The sequence below is a fragment of the Falco naumanni genome, chromosome 10 (genome assembly GCF_017639655.2).
Source record: "Falco naumanni isolate bFalNau1 chromosome 10, bFalNau1.pat, whole genome shotgun sequence".
In the NCBI taxonomy this organism is placed as follows: Eukaryota; Metazoa; Chordata; class Aves; order Falconiformes; family Falconidae; genus Falco; species Falco naumanni.
Window position 1 is genome coordinate 5,500,628 of NC_054063.1, and position 25,155 is coordinate 5,525,782.

The 25,155-nt window shown below is 40.6% G+C and overlaps 1 protein-coding gene across 6 annotated transcripts in view; it reads left to right on the forward strand.

Annotated features, from left to right (window-relative positions):
- ABCC8 (ATP binding cassette subfamily C member 8) overlaps positions 1–25,155 on the forward strand; it is an 82,886-nt gene that overhangs the window by 16,194 nt on the left and 41,537 nt on the right. For 5 of the 6 annotated variants that reach the window (XM_040607880.1, XM_040607874.1, XM_040607876.1 and 2 more), the window contains 8 exons: positions 2,536–2,700; positions 4,665–4,820; positions 11,266–11,400; positions 14,403–14,565; positions 19,376–19,416; positions 19,747–19,892; positions 24,251–24,356; positions 24,589–24,699. In XM_040607880.1, the coding sequence (XP_040463814.1) occupies positions 2,536–2,700; positions 4,665–4,820; positions 11,266–11,400; positions 14,403–14,565; positions 19,376–19,416; positions 19,747–19,892; positions 24,251–24,356; positions 24,589–24,699 (1,023 nt within the window). The remainder of the gene's footprint in view (positions 1–2,535; positions 2,701–4,664; positions 4,821–11,265; positions 11,401–14,402; positions 14,566–19,375; positions 19,417–19,746; positions 19,893–24,250; positions 24,357–24,588; positions 24,700–25,155) is intronic. The other variant, XM_040607875.1, reaches the window with a different exon arrangement.

Sequence of the window (25,155 nt, forward strand, 5' to 3'; positions counted from 1 at the left end):
CGTCTTGGTGCTTTCACCATGTATGTGTGTGATGTTTATGTATGTATTTTGTATTTTCAAGTCCTCCTTGCAAGTGAGTACCTTAAGAAAAACAAGAATATTCATCTTACTTTTCCTTCTTGTTTATCTATTATATAATGTTTTGATGTGAATCAACACTGCACCAAAATCTCATTGCTAGAAGAGCATGATTTGTGTAAAAAAAAAAAAAAAAAAAAAAAAAACAAACAAAAAAAAAAAAAACAAACCAAACTTGTGTAAAAAATTATATTCTTTTACATACAGTAAGAAGTGGTATTAGGTGCAGTGATTAGCAGTACTAGCCAGATGTATATGTAGGACAGCACTGAAATTGTTCTGTTTCTGTTACTGCCTTTGATATAATAAAGCACAATCTGTAACCTTCATGGTTCATGATTGTGATAATGCTCTAGCTTTTCTCTTTGCTGTCATGTTAGTATCTTTGACGATCGTGATCTCCCAGTGTTAGACCCGTATGTTGTTCTAGCTTTGCCTTCATAAGAAGTTTTTTGTAGTTTTTCATGTTAGAAATGTATCACTTTTTCCTGGATGACACTGTATTGAAATAAAAAGAAATCCCAGTGAAGAACTGCTAAAATAATAGCTGACTTGAGAAAGGGTAACATAAAGGGGAGATTCTTACTGTTGCAAGTTTAGAAGATGTCTGAAGTGAAAACATCACAAATGTAAATGATCCTGGATTTCCCTGAATGTGCTTTTTCTTTTCTTTGTTGTCTTTTTTTTTTTTTTTTTTTCCCTGCAAAACACCAAGTCTTGCAGTTACAGTGCTTCACATTCTGCTTTGTATTGGAGTGTATATACACTGCATGGGAAACAACAGGTGACTCGTAAACACTGGGGCAGTTCTTCCACCTCACGTGTGCCTAATACTTTATGCTTATTAGCATAAATTTTAGAGTCTGAAAGATCAATTGGATGCATCTAACTGGCCATGGACTTGACCATTTTGTGACTTTTTTTTTCTTTTCCTCTGTCAAGGCCTTACAGGTGGCATGGGAGAAGACTTGATTGTACTTGTAATTTTCCACACCTGTGGTACATTTTCTGAAGCTTCTAGGCTAAGTGTAGAGCCTTGTGTTTTCCTTCTTATTCTTCAGAGTTACAGCAAGAATAAATTTACAGTCTTGCAAGGGTGAAAGGCAGGTTGACTTGATTTGAAAAGCTGAACATTTAAAGACTAAATAATCTGAGAGACTTGTGGTATATAATGCTGGTTTAACCAGTTTGAATAACTATGGAAGGTATATAGTGCTGGTTTAACCGATTTGAATAACTATGGAATAAGTAATACTTTAGGGCTGAAAATCTCTTCAAGGTACAAGTAACTAAAACTGTAGCTAAATGTCTCTATCTGAACATGATTGCTGACATGTATGTAACTGTTCAGAGTTTTGTACTTGATACAGGCTTAAAGAAACAAGTATGCCCAGTGCTTGCTTGCGTTCTATTGATTTGCCTTTGAAGACTCCATATGCTTGAAAATATATTCAGAGGGCTTCTCTGAGGGTTAATTCAGTTTAGTTCAGTGGCCCCATGACTGCAGAAATGTTTATGTACATCGAATCTGGTCGTAGTTGAAGTACCTAGCTGAATTGGAAAATGTTATTGTCTGACAATCTGCCTTTGAGAGCAAGAAGTAAGTTGTTGAATCATATAGGTTTTATTCTCTGTTTTCAAAGAATGAAACTCAGCACCTGTGTCACAGGTGGAAATTTTCGATGTTCTTTTAAGTTCTTGCACTGTATACTTACATGAAAGTAGTATATGGAAATAAGGAACGTTTGCGTGAGCAAAGTTTTACAGGAATGGAATCATAATGACTTGGTTTTCTTTGTGTCCAGCCTTGGTTTGAATTCCAGTAGCTTGTAAGAAATGCCAGATAAGTGGGAAAAGGGAGTAAACCTATGCAATGCATGCAAGTCCATCTGTGTTGCACAGCAGACAAAAGTCCTTCTACAGCTTCTTAGTTTGGCCAGTGTTTGAAGAATAGTCAAAAACCATAAATAAAAATGCTGAACAAGCTGCTGCAAACCAAAATGTGTTTAGTGCTTAGTTCCAGGAGTTGGAAGAATGTGCTTAGTTACAAGAGTTGGAAGAATGTGGTTTTTTGGCAAGTTGTGAAGGTCATATTAGTGTTCAGTAACCTGAGGTGCTTAAAAAAAGGAGACTTATTTCTCCAAAAGGATGTTAACTAGTCCTTTCTGACAATGGGCAGTGTGCATCTTTAGCAAATGACCATGTGGAATTACTCAAAGCTTCCTAGAGTTTTGGAAGGATATCAGAAATCCTATAAAAGTTACTCTGCATTTAAATAAAACTTACTGAGTTGGCACATTATGACTGTTTCCTTGAAAAGATAAACTGTGAGGTTTCAAATAAAGTTGGGAGCACCTTCAAAGTAAAAAACTGTGGTTGTATCTGCTTATTAATTATGCAAAACTGGTAATTAAATAACCATTACACCTGATTTCTAATTTTCTTTTTTTTTTATAGACTAAAATTATTGGTGTTTTCTTTATTTCATCTCAAGAGTTCCTGTCCAATGCTTATGTTTTGGCTGTACTGTTGTTTTTTGCCCTTCTATTGCAAAGGACGTTTCTCCAAGCATCGTACTATGTTGCTATTGAAACAGGAATCAACTTGAGAGGCGCAATACAGGTAGCCAATATATTATTAATCAACTTTCATACAATCATACATGTATTTGTAAACACAAGTTATAATTGTAGTCGTTAAATTCTGAAACACTTCACTTCTGAATTGTTGAATGTAACTGTTGCCATTAAAGACTGTTAACCTAGACCTGCATTCTCTTTCCTCTGCATCTTATTTGATTATTTTATCTAAATGTTTGTTTGTAATATCTAATTCTGTGTTTCTTACCTTTGAGTATAAATTTGCTGGCAGTAAAACTGAATGTGTCTTTTGAAAAAAGTTAAATCGTGAACTATACCTCACTCATCTCCAAGGCATGTTTTTGTAACATCCCATGCAGATAATACAGCTTTAAAATGTCTTGTAAATATACTTTGGACAAAAACATAGGTTGTATTCTCAATGCATGGAGTAGTGTCTTATTCCACAGGTCATGCCACAAAATCTACCAGTTATTGCAGAGTCTTTAATGACTGAACGTAAGTAAGATTGATAAAATGGAGTCCATAATCATTGTTTAACTGTGAACAGCAGATCAAAGTTTTATGTAGTGTACAAAGATCTGTGCCTGGAAATGAGAGAATTAGGTGTAAGATTACAAGGGGGTATTGCCAAGGGCACTGGCTGAAACGTACCCTCTGACAGCTTGAAAGCCAGCCTTATAAGTTAACACTGTTTATCTGCTGAACTACATAGATCCTGTGAGAGTCTGTGTGATAGATGGATGCTTTCAATAGCAGCGTAATTGTTTAATTCTCTTTTGATCTTACACTTGGAAGCACTTCTCGGCTGCCAGACTTCTGGATTCCATCTGTTGGTTTTCCCTCACTAGAACGAAGTAGAAAATTCCTAAAGAAATAAAAATTTGACCCAAAACATATGTGAAAAAAATTGCATGTCTTGTACCAAGCAGAAGAGCTGCGACTAACTCAGAAGTGTATGGACCACAGCAAGGGTAAAAGGGGAATTGTTGGAAAATAGTGCTATATTCATTTAGTTTAAGAAAAGCTTTGTTTTCTGCACTGGATATTACACATAGGTCCGGATAATGCCAGCAGTCAGACCATTCAAATCGGAAAATTTCTAGCTATCACTCCAAGCAGCAGAATTAGTGTTAATGGTAGTCTCTGTGCTAGTATCTTCATAAAATTTTTTTCTTAAATTTTTCAATTTTCTTTACATCTTTTATCTCTTTTCCTCTCCTGTGTAAACCCGTGCCTGTTCCATGTGCCCTATGTGACTTTATGCTTCATGATGGACAGTTGGCATTTGATGTGAAGGCACTTACAGAATCAAGGTGCCTCTTGTCAGCTAAGTCTCATAACTGCAAAGCATCACTGTGTAACCTTTTACCAAACCAGCTAGTAAAATTAAACTTCCAATGATGCATAAAATGGTGCCTGATTCTGCACAGAGGCAACTACTTAATTCAGTACAGAGTCGAACCTTTTACATTAGTTGTCTGTGAATTAAACTTTGTGGACTGGGTGGTCTAGCCAAAATGTAGCAATATTCTCAGCCAGGAACATGGGTCTGAGGTTGGATGGGACCTGCATCAATGGCCAGAGAAAAATAACAGGGAATATAATATACTGAATGTAATGAATATATTTTTTATTTTTACCTCGTTACAGCAAGGGCACTCTGCGGAGAAGCTGGAGGTATAAATCATAGTTGCTAATGTGGTTCTTGGCCAGTAGAGGTTTTATTCTCTTACCGATCCACAGGGATGCAAAAAGGGAGTACTTAGATAATCATTATGGGCCTAATTGCACTGTGCTTTTCGTAGATCAATGGTAAGACAGTAACTTAAAATTTTTCATCATAAAGGCCAAACTTTAAGCTCTTCGTTCAAGTTACTGGGAATGTTGGTTTCCCTCAAGCATGCTGGACTAACCTGTGCTTTAGATGAAGCTAGAACTCTTATTTTATTTCTGTATACTAACAGCTTTTGATCTCTCTTCCAGACAAAAATATACAATAAAATTATGCAGCTTTCAACTTCTAACATGTCTATGGGGGAGATGACAGCAGGCCAGATCTGTAACCTGGTTGCCATAGACACCAATCAGCTGATGTGGTTCTTTTTCCTCTGCCCTAACCTTTGGGCTATGCCAGTACAGGTAAGGCGATTGAATGTGCTTTTGTTATTAACGTGTGTCAGTCTGTAGTGAGGTATTACTTAAGAATTTTATGGAAGCAGAGATAGTAAAGTTACAGAATAACTTGAAATGAGATGTCAAGCTATCAACGTCTAGAAACATTGTACATAATAGATTTCACATCTGTGACAGGACTCTAGGTCTTTAGGATTGTATTAGAATCTTGACTGCTGCCAAACATGCTTTGCATTTGTAATAAGAATTTATAGGGTGCAGCAGGTTGTGTTATTCCAGTGCATTCATTTATTACATCAGGGGAGTTAACTGAAATGTATTGCGATCATTTGTCTTGTGAACCCCAGCAGAAGCAAGCAAAGTAGCAGTTTATTCAAATATATGATCACTTAGTGATCAAATATATGATCCTTTGGTCATCCCTTAAAACTACTGCGGCCTCATGGATGGCAAATTCTAGCGTACAAAATTCCACAGGTTCATTTGTTACATGATATGATTCTGCTACTTTATCCTCTCTGATGTATTTGGTCTCCTGTCTCTAAATGCCACTCTCATCCCTTCAGTCTCCTTTCCCACATGCATGACACGGAGCAGATCACTGTTCTGAGTCACACTCAATTGCCTGGTGACTCCATATTCCATGTCTTGTGTAATGCCCAAGGAAATACAGCTGTATCTTACCAGAACTCTAAAATGAGGAAAGCAGAGTCCCATTTCAGAGCATACTTTCAGGACTGACTTAAATTAATCTTAACCCTTACTTCCCTTACTGAAACAGGAGTTCATGTGCAAAGTCCAACATGGAAGCACAGAATTTGTACCTCCTTCATTGTTCCTGCTTAATACAATGTGCATTGTGTCACATGAGCTGGCAGAGCTACTGAAAAATTCATCTGACCAAAACTAGTCTTTTTTCAGTGTGGTGGTACTCCTCTGAGTGTGTGAAGTGGTGATCGGACTTCATGGCCATGTGATTAAATTTGTCAGTAAGAGGGTAGAGCAGACACAGTAGGAGGTCAGAGCAATCTCGGTACAACCTTGGATTGTTTTTTCAGGTTCTCACTTACTGAAACAGTGGAAAAGTGCAAAATACTTAGTTAGGAAGAGCCTGTACTTAAAACCATAGAAACCTCCTGCACTTCCATGTAGGAATTTCCTGAGAAAAGTGACAGTAAAGCACATAGCTTCATCTGGTGTTAATACAGTACCCCACAATTCTTTCTGCTTTCTTCCAGCTACTCTCTTTATTTTTTGCTGAGGGTGCTTCAGTGCTAAAAGTCAATAGAAACAAAAGAGGCAGTGCAGTTCTGAGTTCACTCAGAATTTCAGAAAAGTGTCATTACTTTCAAAATCGTCATGAAAACTCCGTTGTGTTCATGTCACAAAGGTGGGCTGGCTGCAGCACTATGCAGAGGCCCATTTGGCTGATGTGGAAGTCAGAAAGCTGCAAGTAATCTACCTGGCAGTTTTACATTTTGAGTTGTCTGCCCTTGCCCAAAAATGAAATAATTTTTATGAGCCTGTATATGGGACTGCAACTGGCAGGTCATATTTCCAGCGAGTTTCTAACGTGGCTTTAGGAGTGTTGTTTGGGAGTTCCTGTGTCCATCAACATGTGATACTAGTGATTTTCTTCTGTAAGATGAGGAGCACGTTGGAATATTACATTGACAAGTTGGGGATGGGGAAGAAAAGCCAGCTGTTCAGGTGATTATATAAATTATATGAATGTCCTTCAAAGAGTAAGATGCTAGACTGCTGGCCATCGAGATCTGGATTCTTTTCTGATAATAACGATATGTAGTAGAATTGAGTGGATCTTACAGTTGTTCCTGTCAAAACCAAGAGGTTTTGGTCAAGCTGCTGCAGATCCGAAGAGCAGGTTCTGCTTTGTGATGGTCTTAAAATAATCTGATTGCATGGTAAACCAGATTAACTTCCAAACCTGGAAAAAATCCCTGGTTTAACTGTTTGCCCTGGATTTGTTATTTTCCTCACTGAGGAAAATATGGGGGAGGGCAGTGCAGGTTCTTCGTTATCAGTGACAGTGAGTTCTTGAATGCATCTGTGTCCTCTTGTGTAGTCTCAGTCTTCGGGGAGTATTTGTTCTCTGGAAAACCAGTTGGTGTCCTCTTGAAAAACCCTGGAAGTTTTCACACTTCTGCTATGTGTTTGAAACCTGATATATTACCATATGTCTTCTGGTACCTCTGTGGTAGTGAGGGTCAGATTGCTTCTGAGACTGCAGTAGGATGTGGAGAAAGAATAAATCTGTCTGAATCTCTGGGAAAACTCTTGCTAACTCCAATGAGAGTTGTGTAAAACATCTAATCAGGATAGTGAGCACGTTAAAGTGTAAACAACCAGCAGCTTACTAACTGATGACTTCTTTTAACTGTGCCTTCATGCCTAGGGTTTGCATTTACTCTACATATGTGAGCTGTATATAACTATACCTGTTAAAATATTAAGACTTAGAGTGAATGTAGTCGTATTTGTACAGGTCATAGTGTGACTGCATTCATCTAGTATAAATGCACTTGTCTCTTTTTTTGTGTAGGAGCAACTACATTGGAGTATAGGCTAGTTTTCCCGATCTACTCTGGAGACACTTGTATGCCAGTTAAAAACATTTTACTTTATAGAATTAAAAAAGGATAATGGATACAGCAGTTATCAGCAGGAATTTTTCAGGAAGAAATTTGACATTTTTTAGCATCAGGAAGGTTTCCCTGGAATTGGGGGGGGGGGGGGGGGGGGGGGGGAGGGGTAGTGGGAACCTGCATTTTCACCAAAGAGAACACAGCTATAAGGAAAATAAACTGATGTGAAATATCATATTGCATATGGTTATGGGTTGGCACTTTGTTTAGTAGTAATTTGTTTATCAGGGTATTTTTTGCCCATTTACTAGAAGTACCCTGCAGTAAGTCAGTGGTTGTGTTCTGCTAAAATGATATTGCTGAAAGAGCTATGAGGCATTAAGAGGGATCCACCTCTTTAATGATTACTTTTAGGATCCAGTTATCCCCTAGGCTTCATCTCCATTGTAAGTCCGTTAATAAAACAGTCAATATAAGAGGTACCAGTTTCACGTACACTTTTTGTAAGACCACTGTAAGGCAGCTCAGCATAGAGAGCACTGTAGGGCAACTGAGAACTAAGCCAACGTCATTGCATATTCTGTAACAACACTTTGCTCTAATGTGCCAGAAGTCACGGACTCATAAAGATTTCCTGACAAGTGTTCTGAAAATACGGTTATATTTGCATTAAAATTCACCCTGTGGTGCTCCTTAGCAGATGAGGACATTCAGTGTCAAAGCCTGCGCCTGTTTTGTGATAGTGCATGCATTGCAATCAAGGAGTCACATTGGTCAAAAGTTTCTTCAAAACATGTTTCCACAACGTTCACTCAATACCTTGTTTTATGAGGCAGTGAAAGCAATTACTGGATGCTCAAGCGATGGCTATTAAAAAGTTGCACAAGCTTCATTTTTATTTAAAACGGGGTTTAAATTGTTTTGCAGCTCTTAACCAGACAATTAGCATTTCAGCATCTGCTGTGGATTTTGTAATAGCCATTCATAACTAGTTAGGTTTTCTATACAGTCCAGATAATCCGAGCCCCATCTTTGCTCTGGCTGGAGTCAATAGGAGCTTTATCATTGCCTTAAGTTACTGTTGAAGGCCATTGAAATCCATGAAAAGAGGCCTGGGGATGCCCATCAGTTGAAAGATGCCCCCAGTAGTTTTGGCTCAAACCCTGGGAGCCAAATGAGGCCCTGTAAAGGTTTTCCCCCCGCCTTCATTTTGTAAAGACTCTTGTTTGATTTCATTGTCATTATTTAAAAAATCCTGTATTCTCATATCTCTGATTCATTGGCAGGGATAGTTTACAGTTGTAATGAAAGGACATTTTGTTTCTTTCAAAACTGGCCACAAAGCAGTTTCTGGCTGACAGTATTTGCTATCTTCAATAAATAATCAAGACAAAATAACCAGAGCTATTGGTGAGCTTCTTGCTTATGATATATATCTCTGGCAGGTAAGAGCTTTTGGATTTTGATGAAAGGGAAGCAACGTGTTTCATTACACAGGCTTTTAAAAATATGATCGTTACCTTCTCAGAAATATTAATGAAAGCCTTCCCATCTGCCAGACACTGTCCTCCAGCAGCTCCGGTATTGTCTACGTACTGTTTATTCTTGACGATGTAGTGTGTGGTATGATAAATATAGAATTACTCGCAACATTGCTTACAGATTTCAGCACTTTTCAGATACAAGTATTCATTTTGCTGTGCCACACACAAGTACATTTTAAAAGTTTGCCCTTATCACAATATAAAGATGAAAATGGGATCATTTTTCGCTTGTTGAAAACATAGAATTTTTATTGCAAAGACTGACCCTTTCAATAGCTGGGGGTGTGCGCACGTGTGTTTGGAAAAGCAGCTGTGAGCTAGCCATTCCCTTGGGATCCAGTAGCTGGAATAGCTAATAGCTTTCCCTTTGCCTGTGTGAAAAGCTGAGGCTCTGTTTCTAGAACCGGCCAGTCCCATCATGTCCTTGACAATCAACCAGTAGTGGGGGAAAGCAGTAAAGCAGGGAGTCAGTGTCCCACATTGACTTGGTATTTTTGAACATCTCCTAACTGTGCACTGTTCAATGCTTTCCTGTATTTCTGGTGCCTAGATTGTCTGCCCATGAAGAAGCAGCTGGGAATGAGTATCTTGATCTGTGAGGACCAAGACCGTTTCATGTTTTGGAGGGGAGTTCTGCCAAGGCTTTGTGACAGAGGCCTTGTGTGTTTTGTTTGGCTTCATACGCTCATGAATTTCCTGACCTCAGGTGGAAGTAGATAGTGCACTTACTCGTCACTAAAAGATCTTTAATTTACAATTTAACCTTTGCCCTTACTAGATCTGTGGTGTATATACAATAGGACTTTACCACATGTTTCCTAGGTAAATACTATGACTTATTTTGGGTCACATTTTAGTTCTTCTGCAGAGATGCATAAAATGATTGTTCAGAAAAAAAATTATGTTTTCTCTCTGTGTGCCTTAAATTCATGAAAACGGGAAGATGGAAATGTGGAAACTAGGGATTCATGGAAACACGCAATTCCCATAAATACGTGTGGGAATCGATGTGTGTGTGACTGCTGAGCTATAAAATGATGGAAGATAATTGTGAGGGTTATGAGAGTATGCGAGTATAGCAAGAATAGTAGATAATGCTTTAAGGAAATCTCCTTTTTTTTTTTTTTTTTTTTTTAACTAAGGGAAATTATGTAGGAAATGAACTTTCTGTCACTATGTCTTGAATGATTTATGAGCTTATACTGATAAAAATGTAGTGTCAATGCCCCAGATTGTTCAGGAGCCAGTCATTAGATTAGTGGTAATTAATATTGGTAGCTTGTGTATCTCTTCTGCATTTATTGAGCTGCTTACAATACCCCTTTCCATCCAGACTGTGGCTTTCTCTCTAGATTCTCATTTATCCAAAGACAAACCTTTGGTTTTTAAGCTGTTTCTCTAACCATTTTTTAAGAGTCATTGCCAGTCTGGTACTGTGGATCCTTCAAACACTTCCTTGCAAGTTTATGTTAAGAGTTTATTTGAAGTGGAAGATCTTAGTGGTATGAATATGATGATCTTTTTTTAAAAATTTACTGGTCAGACATAATGTCATGTTAACGTTGGCAAGATCAGTTTTATTTTTAATAAAGTTTCATATTAGTTTCTATAGTAAGCAAAGAAACATTTCTTCTTTGTGGAAGTCCCAGTGTTGTAGGCTAGTGAGTTCTGATTAAACTGGGAGATTTAATTACTTTCCTGGTGTAAAAATGCTTAAATGTCAATGGAAAAAAACCCACGTGTATGTCAAAGGAAATGCATGCTGTGTAATCTGGCCAATGGAGAATCACAGAAATATAGAATGGTTTGGGTTGGAAGGGGCCTTAAAGATCCTCTAATTCCAAACCCCTGCCATATTTAATAGTGACTCTAAAGAGAAGATGTCACAGTGCAAATTGAAAGTATTTTAAAATAACTTTTGTTTAAAGATATTTTTATAAATGTATTTATTTTTAAATAGTTATTTTAAGTAGCTTTGAGAAATATATTAGAGAAGATACACAAATCTGTACAACCTTCTACTGTTCCTAATGGGGAATCCATGAGAGGGAAACACGCAGAGGGCACAACTTGGGAGGAACGCTGCGTTGGGTGTATTCGGTCCTCCAACAGAATATCCTGACCGCTCATGCCCCACTGTGCCCGTGATGCAGAACGTGTGATGTCTGGGGGCAGGGTTAGCTGCACCAGCAGTTGGCTTTGAATGTGCTGTCCCTGTGTGACCCTGCGACTGGTCTCTGTGGTGCATACCCAAAGCGAAGCCATCCCAAGCCTTCCCCTCACTTTTGTTTCTCCCAACAGATAATTGTAGGAGTTCTTCTGCTCTACTACCTTCTTGGAATCAGTGCCTTAATTGGAGCAGCAGTAATCATAGTCCTTGCACCTGTTCAGTACTTTGTAGCAACAAAACTCTCACAAGCCCAGAGAAGCACTTTGGTAAGTTTCTTCGAACTTGTACATGATACAGATATCACCTCTGGTAATTATGCATTGCTTGGTGTGTTGAATTATAAAGCTGACCATGGACATTGAGTAAGAACTGATTCTCAAACATTTTTTAATGTTCAAGAATGTGAGAACATGATAAGCATAATGAGTAAAGATACAGGGTTTGGAGTTTGTTTTTCAACAAGTATGTTTCCCTAAGAGCAAAAAAAAGCACTTAAAGGTCTTTCTAACTTGCAAATGTAAATGGTCAGTGATCATTGACTGAAATGGCTTTGTGCAGTCAGATGGTGCAAGCTGTCTGAGGGAAAAGGAAGTAGGAATGCTGCATCCAAACTCAGACCCCCAGATACATTATAGATGTGGAAATCTATCAGGCTGGTTTATTTAAATAACCACTGAGCAGTCCTAACTTAAACAGCATTCTCCTTAACTGGGGAGCTTAGAGGTCTGAGAAGTCACAAGCTGTTCCTTGATCCCCCACTTGGCTTGTCTATAATTTGAATCGCTTGCATCACTGCTGAGAGAGTTTCTTTGGTTTATTGGAATTACTATGCCCAGCTGCTCTGAACCTTATCCCCACTTTCAGCGACTGATGCGCTGCCAAGGAAGCCATATGAACCTGTAATGGAGCCAGACAGATTGCAGAAATCTTCCACCACAAATCACGGGTGGTAATGAGTTATTTGTGTACCTTCCTGTGTGAAAAGTAATGCCTTCACATCTTTTTCGCTTGAGTTTTCACTTCTAAGGCCACCCCTCAGGAATCCCAGACCCTGCATGCAAGAGAGAAAGTCTGGAGAAAGGAAGACTTTCCCGTGGTCCGGGGGGATTGTGTTAGGGATCATTTAGGCACACTTGGCACCCACAAATCCATGGGCCCTTACGGGATGCACCCCCGAGTGCTGAGGGAGCTGGCAGGTGTTACTGCCAAGCCACTCTCCATCACCTCTGAAAGGTCATGGAGAACAGGAAAGGTCCCCAGGGACTGGAGGAAAGCAAATGCCACTCCAGTCTTCAAAAAAGGGCATGAAGGAGGACCCAGGAAGCTACAGGCCAGTCAGCCTCTCCTCCATCCCCGGAAAGGTGATGGAATAGCTCATCCTGGAGGTCTTCTGTAAGCCTGAGGAGGAAAGGAAGGCTAGTAGTAGTAGTCAACGTGGATTCACCAAGGGGAATTCACACCTGACCAGCCTGATAGCCTTCTACGATGGAGCAACTGGGTAGACAAGGGGACAGTGGTGCATGTTGTCTACCTTGACCTCAGCAAGGCTTTTGACACTGTCTCCCATAACACCCTCATAGCTCAGGCAGTGGGTTAGGTGAGCAGGCAGTGAGATGGGCTGAGAACTGGCCGAATGGCAGAGCTCAGGGGCTGTGACCAGCAGCGCAGAGCCTGGCTGGAGGCCCGTGGCCAGCGGTGTTCCCCAGGGCCCAGCCCTGTTCAACTTACAAGCGACCTGGATGCAGGGACAGAGCGCACCCCCAGCAAGTTTAATAATGATACAGAACTGGGAGGAGTGGCTGGTTCCCCAGAGGCTGCACTGCCGTTCAGCCAGAGCTGGGCAGGCTGGAGAGCTGGCGGATGGGGATCTCATGGAGTTCAGCCAAGGCCAGTGTAGGGTCCTGCCTCTGGGGAGGGACGGCACCAGCACAGGCTGAGCTGTCCTGCTGGGGGGCGGCAAGTGGGACCCTGGGGTGCATGAGGAGAAGCATGGCCAGCAGGTCGAAGGAGGTGATTCCTCCCCCTCTTCTCTGCGCTGGTGAGGCCACATCTGGGGTGCTGTGCCCAGTGCTGGGCTCCCCAGTTCCAGAGGGACAGGGAGCTGCTGGAGAGGGGCCAGCGGAGCCTGCAGAGATGATGAGGGGACAGGAGCATCTCCCGTATGGGGACAGGCTGGGAGAGCTGGGCCTGCCCAGCCTGGGGACGGGAAGGCTGAGAGGGGATCTCATCGATGCACACACATCTCTCCAGGGCGAGTGCCGACAGGACGGGGCCAGGCTCTTCGCAGCGGTGCCCAGCGACAGGACAAGGGGCAACGGGCACAGACTGCAACACAGGAACTCCCATCTGAATATGAGGCAGAACTCCTTTACCTTGAGGGTGACAGAGCACTGGAACAGGCTGCCCAGAGAGGCTGTGGGGTCTCCTTCTCTGGAGGCATTCAAAACCTACCTGCATGAGACCCTGTGCAGCCTGCGCTAAGTGAAGCTGCTTTAGCAGGGGGTTGGACTGGGTGGGTCCCTTCCAACTCTGACTGTTCTGTGATCAACACGCACACCCTTCAAGAGCTGTAGACATTCATCCCTGTAGCATCCAAGACACCAGTCAGCATCACCTAAACATTCCTGCAGATGGGAGCAGTGTGTTTTTTGCTAGGAATGTCTGCACTGTGCTGTGTAATGGTACAAAGATCCTTGGGCTAGCCTCAAAACTGGAAGCAGCATACCTTCCAGTTATGCTTTACTGGGAGTACAACTACCTGTGTGTTACTGTGCCTGAGCCAGCTGGCCCTGCTGAGAGTCAAGGATCCCTACAGGATCACAGCTTCTTGCTGATGTGTCCTTGCTGCTTTGAAGCCTGGCACTGTTGTTTCTGTATCGTATTGATGGGGCAGAGCCGTGCGCCCCATTGTAGCTTGTCTGTGTGTTCTGATCTCTATGCTGTCAGTGTGCCTGTTGAAAATCCAGCCCATGCGCTGGGCAGTAGACGTCAGGAGAGGCTGCCTTGCAAGTAATCAGAAAGCTGACAGAGTAAAATGTTTCAGTACAAGCTGTATGATTCAGGAGTGCAAATCAATGGCCTTTTCACTTGAGCCCTGGCAAAGCTCACCTTCATGATAAACAGCAACAGAGCGTCTAAATGGACAGAACTAATAAAGTATACTTAACTGATTACAAGAGACTGCATACGATATTTGTGTGATCCTTGTGTTTGGGGAACAGGTGCTTTAATTACACTCTTGAAGTAAACGTGTTTGTAAATGTTGCAGGAGTACTCCAATGAGAGACTGAAGAAGACAAATGAGATGCTCCGAGGCATTAAGCTGCTTAAACTCTATGCTTGGGAACACATCTTTCACAGCAGTGTGGAGGAAACCAGACAGAAGGAAATGACTAGCCTCAAGTCTTTTGCCCTTTATACCTCCATATCCAGTAAGTCACTTCATTCTAATCCACTGTTCAGCTAAAGTGCTACTGCATTACTAGCTACTAATGAGTTAAGATTGTTCCAGTTGCTTTAGGCTCTGCTCTGTACTCCTCACTTTCCATTTAGTCAGAGTTTCCATCTAATTCAATAGAATTTTGCCTGTGTGGGAAATATGCCTAAAAGAGAAAGTCCAGGTTAATGCTTCGTGGCACTGGCTTTCCTGGAGAAAAGCTTTTGAGGGACAAGTTTTTCACAGGCTGCCTCCAGCCAAAATATTCTCCTCTGTGACATAGCCTTCAGGATGAAGCCTTTGTTGATTAGGGAGGGGCTTGGTGATTTTTTTATTTTTTCCTCCTTGCATTTTGCACAGTATAGTGTATTGTTATATGCAACAGGCATTGTCTTTGCATTGAAGCTCCCACAGATGGTTCTTGCACTTTCTTACTCAAAATCTGGATTTCTTATAAAAATAAGTGATTCTTAAGACCATTTCTATATCCTAGAAAGGAAAAATACAAGAATGCTAGCAATTTCGTCATTCTATATCTAGATTATTTTGTCTCATGTTATCTTTCAACCTACTTTAAGGCATTTATTATCCTTTTAAAAATACCTAGGGCCAATTGAACTCTGTATTTGAGAGGATCATATGCATCACCTATATCATTGCTACTGTTTTACTTTAGAAATAATTAGTAAAGTCATACTGAAGAATACTTTTTGTATAATGTGTAAGATGTTAATGAAATGGAAACTTTTAGTATTCAAATGCCACAAGGTACCTGTACAAATACCTTTTAGGCCAATAAGGAAGACTACTCCTTAGCAAAAAACCTTGCAGTCAGGATAGTATCATGTGATTTCATTCACCCGAGAGACGTGCAGCTGACTTTCTTGCCTGCCAAATGATTATACAGCTAGTGTACCCTGAGCGAAAGATCCTGATCCCACTGAATTTAACTGACATTAAGTTGAGGATTTCACTGAGTTCTGAGACCAGAATTTCTCTCTGGAGATCCTGAGCGCTCTGTGCTTGAAAAGTAGTTTCCATTTTGACATAAACCACAATTTAACTGGGGTAGATTGTGTGACCAGAAACTCCATCTTACACCCAGATCAACACAGATGGGCTCCCTTTGTCTGCAGTGTGACATGTGACATTAAAATCTATTTATAGTCAGGGCCACAGGTTCAGCTGTAGGACTGAAGGAGCTGTAGAGGCTTATTTGATTTCCAGTCCTCACAGTATCATTTGTAACAGCTAGGAGAAGGCTTAGTCATCCCAAGAGTACTGACTGTTCTGTAAAGAAATAGTGACATAAGTAAGAACTTGTATTATTAAGAACTGTTCTAAATATTACTGATGCTTCTTGAAAGATTTAATGTTTGCATTTGCATTCTTGTTTTGTATTATGTGTGATATTTATGTGTATGTGAGATACAGCAGTTAATTTCTCAGCTGGGGTAGACCAGCGCAGCTTTGTTATGTTGACGGTGCATATCATTTTGGCTTATAAAGGATTCCTGTAGTTTCAGCCCAAGAGTTCCTTACACCCGCTGTCTTTAGCAGAAATTATATTGATCTTTACAAACTTGGACTTTAGGAGACTAAAAAAGGAGCATAAATATAGAACTTTCCTTTCTTCTTACCATAAGTAGAATAGTAGGCATAATCAGCACAAAACGTGTTTGCTAATATTGTAGTGAATATATAATTTCATATATTTATTAAAAGAAAAAAAATTAAAAGGGCAGATGACCAAGATTGTATGTATTATTGATCAAGAGGAACAATAAGAAAGCAGAAATTAGATATTTATATATACCTTTTTTTTAACATACAGTTTAGAAAAGACTCTGGAATTCTTTTCTAGATACACTTAGTTATATTAGCATGAATGAAAGACTGTGGTTGGAGTTACTTCTGTTCATGAGGAATGGATTTGCATTGGATTACAGAAAATATACCTACAAGTTTCAGGGCAGTGTTGGCTAGACAGAAAGAAAATTCCGTTTCAAGACCACATGGAAATTGGATCTCCTCTGCCTCACCCTTGGGTCTGGATCCAGTTTGTGTGTATATGGAATTGTTCATGTGTACTAAAAGAGCTATTCTAGAAATTAGCTCTTCCTATAATCTTAATGAAAGCTACCCACCAGAATCAAAGCTGGGTTGCAAAGTTTGTAGTGACACCTTTTGATTTTTGGCAGCGATTTCTTTAACTGTAGCAAAGAAGATTCCTCTGTAATTTTTTTCATACTGAAGAGTAAGATCACCCTATGCTCAGTTTTACAGGATTTAGTATACGCTATATATTCAGGAAAGACAGAAAGAAAGGAGTGGTTTTCCTGTTTCTATGAATTTTTGCTTAATGTGTCAGAAGCAAAGTAATTCCAGGCTTTCTCACAGGAAAAGAAACAGTAGTTGCTATCCTAAAATATTCAGAAACAACTGAAAATGTTTTTTTCCCAATTTTCAGACTACCTTTTTCCAGTAACAAAGTACTTTTGACCAAATCTAATTAAACCAAAAGTCTTAGCTGCAAAATAAATTTATCTTAGAAAACATTTTATTATGCTGGATACTTGCTTAATTGAAAAAATGAAAATAATTTTTTAAAATAACAAAAAAACCATTCTAGTGGCTCAATAAGCCTTATCTGTTTGCTTGAAAGAAGTTGGCAGTGAAGTCTTTGGCTGTACTTGTGATCTCACATAATAGCAAAAATCAGATCGACTTCTTGGGAGCCACCAAGTGACCCAAGCCCTGCAGTGGGCAGCCCTACAGTATATTTAATCCAGCCAGCTTCACATTTGACAGGTACGATCTCATAGACAGCAGAAGAGCAGAATCCACCTCTGAGAAGTTTATCAGCTTTGATAGTTTCTCTCCTCAGATTCATTCATAAAAGCAAACTCGTGTACTACAGCAGCCTCAAAGGCAAACTGCAAATGCAAGGATTTAGTGGAATTAAGAAGTCCATAGTTACAGGCAACAAGTTGCCCTTTATCAAAATTTCTGTGCCATAACTACCTCAAGTTTATACGAAGTGTGAGAACTGGGCAGGAGGTAGTCATTAGGAGGAAGTCTGAACTGAAGCCACTTTGTTTTCCAAGACAGAAAAGAACATTTCCCTCAGAAAAATACATATTTTTTTTCTCCTTAGGGTGAGAAGTAAACTCTGAATGTCTAGGCTTTAATATGTTCTAGTCTTTCAAAGGCTAAGCTTTTATTTTGCAATTACATACACAAACATACCTATGTTTTCAGATACTCCCCTCTGTCATTTAGTTGGAGTTAGAGCTACGTGAAATAACACAGCTGTTTTGTTTAAGCTTGAGTACCGAGTTTAGAAGTATTTTAGAGGTTTCATTAAAGATCTTCTAAATGTAGGCAAAAGCAATGTCTGGTGGTATGTTAAGTATACTGTATAAGGTACATAGAAGAATATGGTATATTCTTCGGGGGTTTATGCCCAGCAAAGGATGGCCAAGCCAATCAGCCGGAAGTATTTGTGGGTCAAATGATGACACTCCACTTCAAATAAAGTAACTGGGGAGTGCTTTTACTGTCTGAACGTTGACTGTGCCTGGTAGGAGAAAAGGACAGCCCAGTTTAAGCAAGAAAAGAAGTGGTTAGCCTCTTTCTTTTCTGTTACACTTGTACCGATCTTTTAATTCTATTTTAGCTGTAGATTGTGTACTCTTTCTCTGTGTTGTTTACTTAATGAAATTAAGTTGAGTCAAAGTCAAAATGAGAAAGTGGTGATTAAATAATATCCTCAGGTTGCAATGGAGGGGACAGGCGTAGCTCTGGTTCTGACTCAAGCTCCCAGATGGAGAACTGGTTATTATTTCATTCTCAACCCATATTCCTGCCTTATGTAGAAGGGTTCCCTATACAGAAATAGTATTTGCTTGCTTCCCCCCACCCATCGGTTGAATAACCTCTGAATGCTATAGTGTGTGAGTTGCCATAGTGAGGGAGTCCAGGGTACCAAGGCAGACACTGTTTGAGGTCAGGGAGGAAACTGGTTCATTGTTTGCATTTTAATAACTCAAGGCCCAGCTAAAATCGAAGCTCTACTGCATTTAGGTACTGTTAGAACTTGCATTGACTTCCCAAAGATGTACACACAAGCCAACCCTGACAAAGCAGGAGTAATTATGAGTAAATCCTCCAAAAGAATAAGCTAAATCAATGATCAGTGCAGGTTTGTCAATCTTTCCCTACCCTTTGAACTGCATCCCAAAACCTGAGGGGCCACAAAGCTCTGTACCTCAGAAGTGGTGCCCGAGAAGTAGGTCACAACTGGACGTACGTGCCAGTGGCTCTGCCGGGAGGTCCCACCGCTGGGCTGCAGGATGGGGCAGAGCGAGGTGTGCAGCCGGCCCGCAGGGCAGCCCCAGCGCTGTGTCCTGTGCAGCCTCTGGCGGGTCCCCCTCCGTCTCACTGTCAGGTATTCAGGGTGCCCCCCAGACCTTGTACCAGCTCAGCCTTTCTGCCTCTCACGAGGCAGAGACCTGCAGCACCCCTGGCCTGAACTGTGTGTGAGCTGATGGCAGCTCAAAACCAGTAGATCGATCGTCTTTTTCTGGGGTGCACTGCTGGGTTCGGTCTGTTCTGATGACATGAAGAGAAATAAACTGCAGGCGTGTTAGAACAGTGTACTGATGTGCGTAGTAGATACTTGTGCATTTTTCCCATGTTAAGCGTAGAAAATGCCATTGCAAATGAGTGCTAGTAGTATTTTACCATATAGCATGCCTGAATGGAAATTGTTTCTAAATGTTCCTTTGTGTTTTCCTTCACAGTCTTTATGAATGCAGCAATACCAATTGCAGCTGTGCTTATAGTAAGTATGGACTTTTCCAAGTAGTGTTCATTGTAACTGCGTTTTCAAGTATATGTGATTTGGAAATGAGGAAGGAGGAGAACAGGGTGCAAACCTGCTACACATTTGCAATTTGTTTGGGGGAGAATGGAGAATGCCTGCTTGTCATCTGTGACCAGAAGCAGCCTGGAGTATGTAACGCTCCCCCAAACTGTTCAGAAAGTATAAACTGAGATTCTGTAAATGAAATTCTTATGAAATATGAAGTCTTTGCGCGTTTCCTTCTTTATGACAAAATGCTGATAATGATGGTGGGGTTTTTTTCACTGAAATAACAAATCTCTTTTGTAGACATTTGTGGTCCATGCTCATCTGACAAGAAAGGCTGACTTCTCCCCATCAGTAGCATTTGCCTCCATCTCCCTGTTTCATATTCTTGTGTCTCCATTGTTCCTGCTCTCCAGTGTGGTTAGATCCACTGTCAAAGCATTAGTAAGGTGAGAACTATAAAATTAATATTTTTGCTACCACCTCTCCAACATTTGAGAATGTTTATTGCTCATTGTACAGTTGTAAGTTCAGAAATGGCATGGTTGTAGCATGTGAGCCAAGTTCTTCGCAGATAACAGTTGTCACAACCAATATTAGGTGGTCCACATCTAATAATTCATTGTGTAGAATAGGTTGAGCTCTATTGGTATTGCATACAACATATGTGTGGTAACAAGAAAAGATATGAAAACTTACTGAAGATTTAGATTTGTAAATCACCCAAATGTTTCCCTCCATCAGGCACGTAGAAGGGAAAAAGGCAATCGCAGAAGCACAGGTGTTCCAGTGTGTATCTCTTGGGGTGTGCTCAGCCTCTGCCTCTCTGCCTGAGAGGTCACCTGTTGGTGGAGAGTTAAATTAACAAACAAAGTGCCAGAAAAACCACTGTTAAGTGTGAGAGTAAGTTAATGACTAAGTGTCTACAAACATGATGTATTTTTATTTTCTTATGGACATGTTAGTCTGAGTGTTCAAAACCTGAAATAACAGCCAGTAGAACTGCTGTTTCACTGGGAGGTTTACTCTGAGTATCAACAGATTCATGTAAAAACATCTTCATGCTTTTTCCTCTGCAGTGTAACTCTGCCTGACTGATAGGGGAGGAAGGCAGAGTTTGGGCTTCTTGCTTTGTTAGGACCTCTTTGTGACCTCCAGTATAGCTATCTGCAGAGCTTGTCTAAGCTATGGGACAGGTATTGGACACCAGCCCTTCCTTAATTGCCTTTGTGTCACTTTGAAGATGGAAAGGAGACTGCCGCAGGAGGCTCAGTTGCCCTCGCTGTTTCAAAATTCCTGACAGTGCAAAGTCACAGCTGTGTCCTCTCCCTTAACAAGTGTCAAAGCTGAGAGCATCAGCAGCTGGCATGAAATGTTTTGCAGCCACCGCTGTAGTCCCTAGAGTCATAGCAGGCTGTCACACTAAGACTGCAGCCAGCAAAATGTCTGGGTGCCTGCACTGGCATTGGTAATGGGCATTTATTTTGGCTTGTCTAAGGATTTCTTTGTAAATGAGTTGTGTGCCTGTTAATGCTGCAGGAACAACTCTGAAGCAATTGGTATCAACCAAGTACTAATTATTGCTAGCTGGGAGTTCTTCATGAGTTATTTTGTAGTTATCTTCTTGTTAGCAGGCTGTTGCCCTGCCATTTGTAATGCAGACAGGAATCCCGCGGTTCAAGCTTGATAACAAAGTTGACGTGGTCCTTGTCTCCCTGGCTGGCTGTGTCACAGTAACACAGGTGGTGATCCAGAGTGCGTCGCTCCATAGCACTGCTGGTGCTGCTCTAGATGTGTCTTCTGAGTACCCCATCCGTCAGTGCAGTGCTTTGGAAGCATGTGCCAGATATTTTCAACCCATGCAAACACATGCTTATTTAAATAGTTTGATAAATGTGAAAAAGCAGCCAGTTTTTGGAAAGCAGCATTTGTGCCAGTTGAGCAAAGCTAATATTTACTTGCTGTGTGTCCTGCTGTTACACCTTCCTGCTAATAAGTAGCTGATCAGTTAGATCAGGTAAAGGTAACCTAACCTGATAAAGTTGTACTTTAGCTTTCCTTAGGCTGAGATACTCTAACTGGTTTTAGCAAGGGTACAAGGCAGCTTCTCCTGTAGTGACAGAAAGGAATTAAGTGAAGCAGGTGATCCAGTAGTGTAACCCCCACAGGAAGGATGCTAAGTGGGTGTTACTGGCTTTGCATCTTAGGCACTTCACAACCCCTGCTCTGTTAATATTTGCTATAGTCTCTGGTGCCACAGGCCATTAGGGACAATAATTTCCACAAATAAACTCGTCAGTATCTAGTCATTACACATATGCCCAATTGCAAAGCATCCTCACAGATTGTCATTGACACTATCAGAACAACAGTGTGATCAATTCCAATGGTAAAACAGACATAAAGCTTCTGTTCCACATAAGGCCTCTGCAAACTTTCCAAGTTACAGTGCTAAGGTGTTTGCTTCTGAGAGGGGGAGCTTCCTTAGGAAGGTGAGAAATTCTGTTATCTCTTTGGAAAGTATTTTTTAATGTGTAGAGTTTGTGCCATTGAAAATTAGAACTGAGCAGCCAGTTGATGTATTTCTTAAATGTGAGGTCTTCAAGGACAAAGGGTAGGTACAGTGTACACTTTTCCATCGGCAAAGGTCAAGTAGCAACAGTGCATTATGTATCTAGCTGGTTTAATATGAAACAGCTTTTCCGTTCAGCTGTGCAAATAACCATGTTTCAATCAATAGATCTATTCAGTGGCTTAAAAATAAGCTCCCCCATGGAGATACTGGCATACTAGTGAAACTGATGTCAGCTAGAGCTCTGCAGAGAACATACTTTTTTTATTCTTTAAGAGTGTAGAACAGTGTGGCATCCTGAAACATGAGTTGCTTCCTCTAACAAAAGACTTTCTTACAGCTATACTGTGTTTCCTCAGTAATTGCCGCAGGAGCAGCAGTTTCAGAATTAAGCAGAGCATCAGGCAGATGGCTTGCAGGGAGAAGCCTTAGCACTTAGAGTACAGCCACCTTGATACACAACTAGAGAGAAGAGAGTAAAATCGAAGTATTGAATGACTTAATAGAGACACGGTCTTGTTTGGGTGTGCGTGGTCCAAAAATATGTTTGCTGTCTTCTCTTCCTCCTCCTCTAGACCCTGGAGTAGAGTCCCAGGGGATTTGTCTATCTGCTTTTGATACCTTCAGAGCAATTATTCAAATGTCAATGTAGTTTTTCTGTAAAGAATGTAGGTGCAGCTGCATACCAACTCCATATAGGCTGCATCTAAATCATTATTTGGTCCATTTTAAGACATTTAAAATGTTCTTGTAAATGTCTGGTTCTCTGAACAAAAAAATCCTAGCCCTGTTTTCCAGAGCTTTGTGCAAATAGATATAAATATCTCTAATAGTGATGGGGCTTCTGATTTCTTCCTTTAAGATAATGGACTTTCCCATTGAGGAATTTTGGTCCAACACTGAGCCTGAATTAGATATTACTCCTCTTGCCCCATCCCAAACAGTTACTCTCCCCCTTTGCAGTTGCTTAGATTGTGGTATCTGATCTAGCTAAATCCATGCTGCTATGTATCTCTTATTCCTCAGCTGCTATTAGCGAGTGGGCAGGTTGACAGAAAAAATGTAGAACCAGTTCTCTCCTGGGGAGTCCCCAGGTGGCTTCCATTGCTACCTGCAGGGCAAGTGCTGACTGTACAGGGAGCCTGCCCCAGGCAGTCCTGTCATGCCTTGGTCCAAGCACTGTTCTGGCACCAGTGGGGTATCTCAAGAGGTTCTTGGAGGAAGCTGTCTCCTGAAGAAGAAATCCCTGGCAGTGGAATGCAAAATAAATGCGTGGGGGTTCATTTTTTTTTAAGATTTGCACACTAACAGCAGCCACATATCACTCTGCTACAGTGGCATCTTTGCCTGTTTCTCCCTAGTTAGCCTAAGGCTAAATACCAAAATGAGTTTTTTTCAGTCCTTGACCATAAATGTATTTTTGGGAACTTAAGGCCTTCTGGCAGTTTATTATTTTGGAGACTGGTAATTAACTTATTTCCAGCTAATTGAATCCCTTTGATTTTCAGTTCATGATTCAGTTCACATCCTCTGCAAATTTCATTTGCTGTCCCTGTGTGTAGATTAGACATACATTTTATAAAGTCAGGTACAGAGATAAAATTGATGGCATGATCTATTACATGTCATAATAAAGGCACATTATCTCTTAGCTAATTAAATCTTAAGCAGCTTGTGAAGATTTTATGCCTTCTCCTTTGTTGCTGGTTGTCAGGTTTCCTTTTATATCTCATCTGTTGAACACTGTCTGTTAAGGTATATTCCTTTATTATGTTACCTCATGCACTTCATATTTCATCATAGCTGCTTGGTACAGGTTTCATCAGACTGCTAGTGTTCATAAGACTGTTCAGTAGAACTGACTGTGCAGCACTTCAGTAACATAAATGACAGCAATTCTACTTCAGCATGTGGTTTCAAAATGAGCTGCTTTTGTAGCTAGTCTGCATCCCACCGAACGTCTGAAAAAATCTTTTGTGTAACTGCTCTGGTGGTATCAGAAAAGACAAGACTTGAGAAGCATCTGTACAGACCGTAGCTCTTAATAGACAACAGGGCAAATTTTGTCAGCTTCCTCGCAGTAATTTCTCGTTGTGCGTTTTCATACACCCGTAACAAAATGAAAACACACTACGCAGCAGACAGTACTAAAAGGGATGCTCAGTGATAAACATTGTGGTGAACAAAAGTTTTGCCTTCCAGGGTGAGGTGTGATTCTTTTTTTTTCTCCTTCAGCGTGCAGAAACTGAGTGAATTCCTGTCAAGTGAAGAAATTGGAGAAGAGCATGATAAATCTTCAGAGCTAAGAAGTGGAGATAATCACAGCAAATACCAGGCGGTGGTGAGTAATGCTGTTTAATTGCAGGTGAATTGGCTGGAGTAATTTGTACCCAGAATAAATTTTTTACTTTTCCATTTCCTACTGATTATTTTTTGTGATTCTTGCAAATCTTGCAAAAACTTTTTTTTAATGCTCTGAACTGTATAGGTCATAAGACGGTTGCTTGTGTTTAGGACATCTTGCTGGTGCTGCCACTAATTACTGCTTATTCTGTGTTTCTGATTTTGCACAGCCACTCAAAGTTGTTAACCGCAAGAGGCCTGCCAGGGAGGACTGGAACAATTACAGTTCTCACATGAGAAGACCCATTAACATCACAGAAGCAGATGAGTTTTGTGTAAAGGTGATATGAAGGTCACTCTAATAACACTTACTATATAGCTCATTAATAGTCACTTCAATATTCTGAAGGCAGTTCCAAATTCATTTTGATGTGAACTGTTAGACACTTGTGCTCGCGTCACAGATTAACCTTCACCTTTTTTTTTCTACCTTCCAATTTAAGAATTGACTACTAATATCTATGTTGTGATTAGTTGTGTATATTCCTCTATATTTCACTCAGCAATTTTCTATTTGAAGTGTTCAAGCCATTAGTCCTGTTCTCATGACAAAAATTTCCAACTTAGAACATAGAACAGCCCGGGTTGGAAGGAACCTTGAAACATCATCTAATCCTGCCTTTTGTGTATGCCAGGCTCTTTCTTCCACTTCCAGTGCCGGTACAGAAAAATGATGTGAAGAAAATTGAAAAGAATTTGGTTTAGACATTCCTAAAATATTCTTTTCATGGGTCTTC